At 50.5% G+C, this 9,761-nt stretch overlaps 1 protein-coding gene across 2 annotated transcripts; it reads right to left on the bottom strand.

Annotated features, from left to right (window-relative positions):
• Positions 1 to 76: 76 nt before the first annotated feature.
• NRIP2 (nuclear receptor interacting protein 2) lies at positions 77 to 8,323 on the bottom strand. Of its 2 annotated transcripts, none has more exons than XM_079775034.1 (6): positions 8,020 to 8,323; positions 4,710 to 4,862; positions 3,073 to 3,155; positions 2,655 to 2,755; positions 2,340 to 2,392; positions 77 to 2,044 (listed from the first exon to the last, which is right to left on the bottom strand). In XM_079775034.1, the coding sequence occupies exons 1-6, from the start codon at positions 8,209 to 8,211 to the stop codon at positions 1,952 to 1,954; spliced, it is 675 nt and encodes a 224-aa protein (XP_079631160.1). In that variant the 5' UTR covers positions 8,212 to 8,323; the 3' UTR covers positions 77 to 1,951. The 2 variants fall into 2 exon arrangements, with proteins under 2 accessions (XP_079631160.1, XP_079631161.1); XM_079775035.1 differs by lacking the exon at positions 8,020 to 8,323 and adding an exon at positions 6,125 to 6,985.
• Positions 8,324 to 9,761: the final 1,438 nt, after the last annotated feature.

The raw sequence follows: 9,761 nt of genomic DNA, 5'->3' as shown, positions 1-9,761 counted from the left end.
AAGGGAATAAGGGCCGAGTTATCATTCAGCTCTGGTGGGCATGGAAGAAGAACAAAGGAGGACATCACCGTAGAGAAATAGGTGTTTATTCAAATAGAGAAGCAGCTGAGCTGAGGGCCAGCCATAGGGCCTGGGGTCTGCAGTCTGCGTCTACAGTTACAGAAGCAGCAGGAGGCAGGAGCGAAAGGAGCAGGGGGAGACCAGGAAAGCAGAGCCCATGGAGCAAGGCAGTGAGGGACCAGGGCCCTATCACACTGTGACAGTGAGCCCCTCTCCTCGCCCTGTAAGGGCGGGGGACGTAGCGAGAAAGGTAAGGCTGGGTGTCACAGGGCAGTTCCTTGCATCTTGGTTCTTTGCTAACCTGCCCCACGCTCAAGGTTTTGTTTCCAGCATAAGGTCCTAGTTCCCTAGTCAGATTCGTTACACCACTCTCTTCCTCTACCACTCATCCATGATTTCAGAGGCTCAAACCAGCCAGGAAGACACTAAGGGGTCTAGTTTCTTAAGGTTTGGATTCTTCTTCACAGTGAAGTCAGAAGAGCCTCCTTGTCCCTTTGCTTTGGCTTAGAGCAGTGATGGGCAACCTTTTGAGCTTGGTGTGTCAAACTTCGCCAAAAAACTGAGCATAACTCGGGTAGTGTGTCACTTTGAGGAAAAAACATTATTTCGCAAATGTTTCATCCTCAGGAGCAGCAAATGTTTCATCCTTGGCATGCGGCCCCCTCAGCGGCCGCGTGTCATCAGAAATGGCTACGTGTGTCAGTGCTGACACGCGTGTCATAGGTTTGCCATCACTGGCTTACAGCCTGCCAGGGGACAGAAAGCCACTGATTTCAAAACAAGATAAGGTCTAGCTCAAGAAGCCCAAGATGAGGGGTAGGAAGAAGGTCTAATGAGATGGCTAGTTCTATAAATAAGAAGGACTACTGGTTAGGTGAAGTCTGAGTACTGACAACCCCTCCATCCTGTTCACCTTTGGGGGCAGCTCTCTGCAGGGCTCTTGCACACACACCCTGAAGTTCAGGGACCCAGTGGGTGAAAAAGCAAGTGGAGGACAAATATCTGGAGCAAATACTAGAGGTACATCCAAGGTTTTGCACAGGGTAATCAAATAATAACTGGCTTCAGATGTTTGCAAGCCCAGACAAGGTAACTAACAGAGCTCCCAGCCTTGTGAGCTGGCATTCCTCTACAAGCCACCTTCCTAGTGTGTTGAATCATTCCGTTCAGTGTCTCCCCCACCCGCCACTCAGCTGTGAGCAGGCGTGTGCAGAATCAGAACAGTCGGCACCAGCAGGGCTGGGGAGCTGGTTGTGAGGTGGGCCATCTAATGCTGAAAGATAATGAACCCAGAAAGTGAGGTGAGAGATGTGGGAGTGAAGGGAGTCAAGGAAGTTTGGGGTGGCAGGGGACAGGTGGAGGCCAGTTTCTAACACCATTTTCCTTGTATAATTTTTTAAAGGGTATTTTAAAATTGATTTTTAGAGAGAGAGGAAGGGAAAGAGAGAAACATCGATGTGAGAGGGAGACATCTTCTCCTGCACGCCCCTCCCCAGGGACCGAGCCCACAACCTGGGCATATGCCCTAACTGGCAACCTCTCTGTGCACCGGATGACACCCAACCAACTGAGCCACACTGGCCAGGACGCTTGTGTCATTTTCTGCAGTCCTGATTTGGCTTTGCTCTTCTCTGGAGGGGAATGAGAGAGAACAGGGAAACCGGAGCCCTGAGATCCTGGGCCCTCTGGGAAAACTCCTGGGGGATAGGGAAGTTGCCAAGAAGCAGAGAAGAATGTGGCCGACAGGGAAATGGAACAGCAGGGTCAAGGTGGTGACAGAAGGCACAGACAAAGCGATCCCCAGCTGCCTGGCTGTAGTAATGTCCCCACACCCCACATGGCTCTTCCCTAAGTCACAGTACTTCCCCCTGGGGACTGAAGGGGCCAGCAGTCACTGGCCAGGCTCTGGGTTCAAAGGCAGGAAGGGCAGCTCGGGGAAGGGGGCTTTCAGCCGCAGCACTCGGTGTTCCAGGTCGATGCAGCACTGTGGGGGGGGGGGGGGAATGTGAGGCTACCTCCTCAAGTAACCTGTCTCCCAGCCACCTCTTAATTGTTCCCCCTCCCGCTTCCCCATTTCCATTCACCCGGACCCCTGTCAGGGAGAGACCCAGTGCTCCACATTTTTCACTTGTGGGCCGATCAGGAACCTCTTTAGGAAGCAACGCTGCAGTCCCACATCATGTCTTTCACTGGAACCGGACCCAGGCTTCCACACCTGTGCTTCCTGCCTCTCTTTCCCAGCCCTTGGTCAGGCCCCAAAGTGCTAGTGTCCTCCTCACCTTGAGAGAAAGCAGAGTCTGCAGTCCGAGACAGAATTCAGGACTCTCCACATCTGCAAGAGCCACATGAAAACAAGACTCTGGAGGGTACCCGGTGGTCGCTGCTGCCCTCCTGTCAGTGCGTGCCCCTTCTCGCCCACTCCACCCCCCAGGTCTGAGAATCTTGGCACAGATATTGAGGATAGAGCATCTTTGGTGCTGCCTTGTCTGGTGCTGACAGGGCTGAAATTCCGCCTTTGCCGCCCCCCTTCACCTCCCCCAGGAGAGAAGGTAGAAGAGATGAGAAGTGGGGTTTTTGATTAAGGGAGGACTTACCCACCACCTGAGCTGAGCATGCCACAGTCTCCTGGCCTAGCTGTAGCTCCAGCTGCTCCACCTGGGGTGGGAGTCCAGGTGCTGGGTCCCTGTTCCCTAACCTGTGGTTGGGAAGCAAGGGTTATTGCCACCACAGCCCCAACTCCTATTTCTTTAGTCAGCTAACGTCCCCCCCTCCACACTGGGTTCTCATCCAATCCCTGGCCCCTCATAGGGTCTAAAGCCTTGTCTTCTCTGTCAGAGCCCCATCAACTAGATATAGTTCATATACCATAGGCGTCATCACCCTTTTAAAGTGTACAATTAAGTGGGTTTTTGTATTCACAGATGTAGTCACTACTGTCTAATTTCGCAATATCATCACTCACTCCCAAAGGAAGCCCCAATCCCCATCCACTATTTTGGGCCATACTCTTACCCCAGGCGGGTGAGGCATCCAGTGGAGATCTGGTTGTAGTGGGTGCCTGTGTCCACGGCCACCCTAAGAACCTGGTCCTGACACTGAGAAAGAGGGTTGTGGGAGATTCAGTGAGTCCCAGGAGAATGGACTGGGGAACTTCACCTTCCCAGCCTTTCAGAAATGAATGAAAGGAATGAACTGTGTCTTTAAAAGTTGTTTTCATGGCACTTGTACAACTGAGAAAAAACTGGTTCAGATAAAAAAAAAAAATCAAAAAAAGGAAGTGAGCTGCATGGAATGGTGAGTCCATCTGTTTGGGAACAATTTGACCAGAAATGGATATCTGTCTAGAGCAGGGGTGGGGAACCATTTTTCTGCCAAGGGCCAGTTGGATATTTATAACATCATTCTTGGGCCATACAAAATTATCAACTTAAAAATTAGCCTACTCTATTTGGTCAAGCATTTAACCAACTCCTAATGCCTTTGCAGGGCCAGACCAAATGATTTCGTGGTCCTTATATGGCCCACGGGCCAGACTATCCCCACCCCTGGTCTAGAGGAGTTCTCGGGAAGCTGAAGGCCACCAGGTTAGATAAGTCTAGTTGGAGTAGGGGAGGGATGAGGAGACTGGGATATCTTGCTGGGAAATTCAAATGTGAGCAAGAGAGACGTTCACCATGGGAAGCAAAGGAAGACACGTTCATTTTCTTTTGGACATATACAGACATTTTGGGTTACACTTGCATATCACAAACACATGGTTTTCTTATTCCAAACTTTTTTTCTTAAATCCTCATCCGAGGATATTTTTTCCATTGATTTTTTTAGAGAGAATGTGAGAGAGACACATCGATTGGTTGCCTCCTACACACACCTCAACGGGGGCTGAGGATTGAGCCTGCAATCAAGGTACATGCCCTTGATCAGGAATCGAAACCATGACTCTTCAGTCTGAGGACAAGCTGATGCTCTAATTAGTAAGCCAAACCAGCCAGGGCTCATTCCAAACATTTACTGAGCATCTACTATGTATAGATGTTGCCGGAAGGCACAGAAATGAATACTATTTTTTCAGAGCCTAAGGGAAGTGAAATGTAGCTGCTGTATGATAGAGTCTTAAGACCTATGAAAGGATTGTCAGTAAAGTGTCCTATGGCAGAGGTAACATTTGAGGCTTAAGAGATTGTGGAATGTGGACATAAAATGATTGCAAAGCAGGCAGAGGAAATGCTGAGCGAAGACAGTGGCCTAAGAGCAGTGGGCATTTATTAGGAAGGTTCAGTGTGGGCGGGTGGTTAAATGGCTTCAGAGATGACGAGGCCATCACATGAGCTTTTCCAGGAGGGTTGCATTATCCATCCATGCACACATTATTATGTAGAGCACACTGAAGATCATTTACATATTCACATTTAAAGATTATACTTTGATAAAGGAAAGGGAGTCATGGTGGAATTGCACAGAGGGAAGATGGTTTGAGGCAAAGAGTAAAGAAGATAGAGGATCCCATTTTTTGGTCCAGGCTTAGGAGAGAGGTTCCTTTTCTCCCTCCTTCCTTCCCTCACTACCCAGGGCAGGAAGGAGAGTGGGTGAAGTGAGACAGTCACAGGCAGGATTGTTAAGGAAAGCCAGTGCCCTGGGAGGCCTCTCACCTTGCAATTGACCAGAAGAGCTGGAATCTCTGGCATGTTAGTCTTCCTCCTGTTCTCCTGGCCGTGCATCAGGGCCTGCACCAGGGGAGACTCCCCCTGACTCCGACTCTGGTTTCCTTCTAACAGGCGTCTTTGGATCACGCTATGCGGCTGCTAGCTCCATCACAGAATAATGAAGGAAGATAGGTCTGAAGCCAAGTATCCAGGCTGCTCGGTTCCCCACCTTAGATATCTCAGGACATTGTCTCTAATCCCACCCAGTCCTGAGTCTCACAGGAGTAAGAAAGGGGCAGGAGCTTACCCAAGACTCCCAGCAGTTAGATCATTATAGCAGAGTGAACCCAGTATCAAATCATGCCATTTCCTGGGACCCCAATAATTGCTCAGCAATGAAGAAATGGGAAGGGAATAGCCCATCTGGGTTTGACTGATTAATATTGGCTGATGGTACATTTCAGGAACTAGTATTATGCTTAGGGGAAATTCTGTCTCAAGTCTACAACAGGATTTTTGTTTGTTTGGACATTTTCCCCACTTTGTTGACCTTATCCTTGAATGGATTGCAGGTCCGAGGGTTGATGGTGTGATTAATAGAAATCAAAGTAACCAAAAAAAAAAAAAAAGGAGAAAGTTAAAATCTTCAAAATTGGATGCTGGGAGTCATCCTTGGACTCTCATTCACCTGCAACCCCTCCCCCGAACCCTGACCAATCTCTTTCTAAATTCTACCAGTTTTGCCTCCTGTGCTTGTAGCCCATCCTGCTTGCTGTTACTGCCTTTATCCCAGACTCACCCCAGCTCTCCTGCTTCACTGGGATGCCTCTTTGCCTTCATAAGAACCTGCCTCCAGTACTGTTGCCTCTCAACTACACCTGCTCAAAGCCAATGATTATCTAAAACCCTTGCTATTCAAAGTGTGGTCCTCATATCAGCAACTTTAACATCACTTGGAAGAAATGCAGAAAAGCTGAATCAGAAGCTTCAATTCTAACAAGATGCCCCGATAATTGGTGTGCTCATTAAAGTTTGAGAAGTACCCAAATGAAACAAAACTAAACATGCTACTCCTCTTTTTAAAATCCATCCAACCACACCCCCTCCCCATTGCTTACATGGTAGAGCTCAAACTTTTTAAGGCGATCCACAGCCCAGATGACCTGGTCACTGCCCGACTCTGCCTCATCTCACCCTTCCCACCCCACCCCATCCCACCCCACCCCACCCCACCCCACTCCCTGCCCCAGCCACCTGCTTATACTGCTTGCACAGGCTGTTTTTCCACCTCCGTGCCTTTGCTTCTGCTCTCGCCTATTCCGGAGACTGGATGACTAGCTCAACACACTTCGTTCAAGAACTAAACTATCAGGAGAAACGGCTGGGGTTCCACGTGCACCTGGTAATTAGCGCAGGTTTACCTTCTCCAGGGAGCGCTCTCTGACCTCTTGGCGCTCTTCCCTCCACACACAAGGCTGGGGTAGTCCCCTTGGTCACGCTCCTCACAGATGTTCTTTGTGGATTTCGCTCCCCCATTAACTTGGAGAGTGCTCGAGATCAGGTCTGTATCTCATTCATTTCTCTGTTTTGCTGGGCTTAGCCCAGCGTATACTTGCTGAAGAATACTGTATCCTTCCAGGCCCCACACATGCTTCTCCACCTGCCCTCTCTCCTTGGGAGCCTGGGATTGTTTTTTCACCCACGGCCTAATGGGGCCCTTGAGGCTGCTCCCGCCAGCAAGGCTGCCAGCAGGAGACCCAGCTCTGGGAAAAGGGCAGCGAGCTCTGGGAATGGCCAGAAAGAGCAGCTCGCAGTTCCCAGGTCTTTTCCCACGGGGGTGGCCCTTCTCCAGGGCCAAATAGATGGTCCCCTAAGGGTAGAGGCTGGAAGGTCCTAGCCACTGGGAGCAAAAAACCTGCTTCCCTGTCCGTCCTTTCTCACCTGTGCTTGCTATGCTTGCGAAGAGGAGGTTCTGTCAATTGAAATCTTAGTCTGATCGCTCTTCCTTTTGGGGGGCTGCTGGGTGGGACTAGGGGGTTGCCTGGCCTCTGGGCAAGGTTCTGGAGGGGGAACATTTGGCTGGGAGGAATATGGAAAGTAGGATGAGGGCAAGAAGGGCAGTGAGGGGTTGTGACATTCTCAGGTAGCAGGAGCTGCGGGAGTGGCCTGAGGCCCCCAGAAATGCCTTTGTGCCTCTCAGGTTGCAGGAGTACCCACCCTCCTCTCAGACCCTCTGACTAGGAGACGGGAGAGTGAACAGAGTGCTCCCAGACCTTTGTACAAAAGCCTTCCTTTCTGTTACGACCAAGAGGCCAGATATGCTGCCAGGTTCTCTGGATCCTACAGAGCTTCCTTTCTCCCAGGCTACGTGGAATAGTAGCTGAAGGAATGGTAATAATTAGCATTTACACATGGCTTTCTCTCACTCAGGTACTGTTCTAAGTCTTTTATGGGTTTTAGCGCATGTTAACTCTTGCAACAACCCTATGAGGTAGATACTATTAATTTTATTCTCATTTAATAGGTGAAGAAACTGAGGCAGAGACATAAAGAAACCTGCCTAAGTAGAAGAGCAGAATCTGAATCTAAGCAGCGTGTCTCCAAAGCCCGTGCTCCTCACCACCCTCTCTGAGGGGAATGCACATATGCAGGTCCCTGACCACTCACCTCCCACGGTGACTCCCTCACCCCATTCCCCCTGGAGGCCAGAGCTGCTGCAGGAGGATGGGAGGAAAGGAGCCTGGAGGGAGGCTTAGAGGGAGGAAGGGGCCCTCAGGAGGCCAGGTGGCCTGGCAGGCGCCGTTAGAAATCCTGGTGCTTTGGCAAGGATGGAGGCCTTTAATGCTTCGTTCTGAGGGGGGAAAGCACGTGAGTGGCCAGAGCTGGTATGAGAGACTCTGGTTTAGGGAGAGGAAGGAAATCATAACCCTAAACTGGCCAATCCTCCAGGCCCTCCAGCTGTAATCAACTGCTCCAGAGGCTCCGTGCCCCTAAAAACCTCTACTCCCAGACAGCAGAGCTCACTCCCAGATAAGCCTTGGGTTTGGGGAGAAAAGCTGAGCAATGAGAATCGGGTCCCTCGGAGCCACAAGTCATGGGAATATTCCCGATGAAGAGCTGAGAATGATCAGAGGGAGCCCCTCAAGTTGGCGGGTCTGCCTGTTCCTACTCTCGGTGAGGGAGGGGAATATGAAGGTTTAGGGTCCCCAGTTAAATGTCATCACTCCCACCCTCAGGGTAGGGGGTGAAGAGATGGAGAGAGAGAGGGCCAGAGGTCTTCTGGGGGGGGCTGGGGAAGGGGAGAGGGCTTCCTCACCAGGTCCTTGGAGGTGCCCAGCCTCTTGAGGCTGTCCAGGGGCAGCAGGTCGGCGGAGTCCTTGTGCAGGAACTGGGTGGCCTGTTTGAGCCGGCGCTGCTGGCTCAGGTGGGCTCGGTCCCGAAGCTCTGCCCCCTGTCCCCTCCTGCTGGAGTCTCCCCCCTCTCTTCTGGTCTCCTGCCTGGTGCTCATGGCCACTGGGAGACTTGAGGAGCTTGGTGTACCGGGTGGGGGCTTCTGAGAGGTCCTCCTGCCGTCCTCTGCCTCCTGTGTCCCTGTAGCTTCCTGCCTGTCTCCGTCTGGGCTGCAGCTCTCCTGACAGGAGGGTCTGGGCGGGAGGAAGAGGAAATAAATAAATAATGTGCAGGAGCAGCCGCGTCAGACACCAATTCCCAGAGCATACAGTAGAGGGAGTGAGATCTGCTGGAAAAACGCAGCGCTGGAGCGGGCGCCGGGCCTGCCACTGGCGGGCTCTGCAGCAGCTCCAGTTCTGGGGTTCTGGCCAGGGTGGGCGGTGGAAGGAGGGGTGTGCATGAGTGAAGGGCTGTAAAGGTGCTGTGGACAGTCAGGGTGCCCAAGCCAGTTTGAAAGGCAGTGTGTATCAGTGGGGGTGGCAGCCTGCGTGGGTGTGCTTGGTATGAGTGAAACATGCAGGCATGTGCATCCATGGGCCTGGGTACCAGAATGCTCTGCAGCCCTCCACCACCCCCTTACCCCCATCTCCTCCACCTGGGGTTCTTGCAGCCCAGGAGTTCGGGTGCAGGCTAAGAACTAGGTTCAGAACCAGAGGGGGCAGCATCAAAATGTCCTCCCTCCCTTTCCTCCCTCAACAGGAGACCTTCCTGGGCTCAGCCTTTCAGTGTGGCCCATCAGTTCCCATTACTCTGGGGTCTGGGCTCCAGGGGTGGCAAGAGCAACTCTGAATCTTCTCACAAGTTGGCCCAGCTTCTCCCTCTGTTTTATGTAAGGCTCCTCCAGCCCTGGCTTAAAAGAAAAAAAAAAAAAAGTCCTAATTCAAACAAGCAGGAAGTTATAAAGAAGAAGGGATACACCTTACTTGTGTGGACCTCCTTTTAAAAAAATACTACATGCCCTAACCAGTTTGGATCAGGGGATAGAGCGTCAGCCTGCAGACTGAAGGGTCCCAGGTTCAATTCCGGTCAAGGGCATGTACCTTGGTTGCGGGCACATCCCCAGTAGGGGGTTTGCAGAAGGCAACTGATCGGTGTTTCTCTGTCATCCATGTTTCTAACTCTCTATCCCTCTCCCTTCCTCTCTGTAAAAAATCAATTGGAAAAAAAAAAAGTAAAAATAAAAAAATACTACAAATACAGCTGAAGCTCCGCTTATACTTTTCCTTCTCCCTGTATGACATCCCTCCTGAATTTGGTGTTTGTTGTTCCCACACTTGTCTTTATACTCTTTATACATATAACTGTATGTATCCTGAGCAATACAGCATTTAGTTTTGCCTGACCCATCGCATATATTCTTCTGCAACTTGTCTTTTTTTTTTTTTTGCTCAATATTTTACTAGTGAGATTCATCCATGAGATACACATTGCTCTGATTCATTCACTTTAATAGCTGTATAGTATTCCTCTATATGAACATGTCATATTTAGAAAATTTAGGTTTTCTTTTTCCTTTCCTTTTTTTTTTTTTCAACCAATGCTGCTATGAACATTTTTGCACATCTTTCCTGGGGACATGTATAAGCATTTCTCTAGAGTATATACCTA

The sequence above is a fragment of the Cnephaeus nilssonii genome (genome assembly GCF_951640355.1).
Source record: "Cnephaeus nilssonii genome assembly, chromosome: 6".
Classification (NCBI taxonomy): domain Eukaryota; kingdom Metazoa; phylum Chordata; class Mammalia; order Chiroptera; family Vespertilionidae; genus Cnephaeus; species Cnephaeus nilssonii.
The sequence above is the reverse complement of the archived record's forward strand: the minus strand, read 5'-3'. Positions and strand labels throughout refer to the sequence as shown.

What these genes read in the sequence shown, in the direction of transcription:
- NRIP2 (XM_079775034.1), bottom strand. Translation starts at nt 8,211, where the DNA reads ATGAGCACCAGGCAGGAGACCAGAAGAGAGGGGGGAGACTCCAGCAGG. An exon ending in GGATGCCTCACCCGCCTGGG is followed by an intron (nt 2,756 to 3,072) that starts GTAAGAGTATGG and finishes TCCCAACCACAG; the next exon opens with GTTAGGGAACAGGGACCCAG. An exon ending in ATGCTCAGCTCAGGTGGTGG is followed by an intron (nt 2,393 to 2,654) that starts GTAAGTCCTCCC and finishes TGGCTCTTGCAG; the next exon opens with ATGTGGAGAGTCCTGAATTC.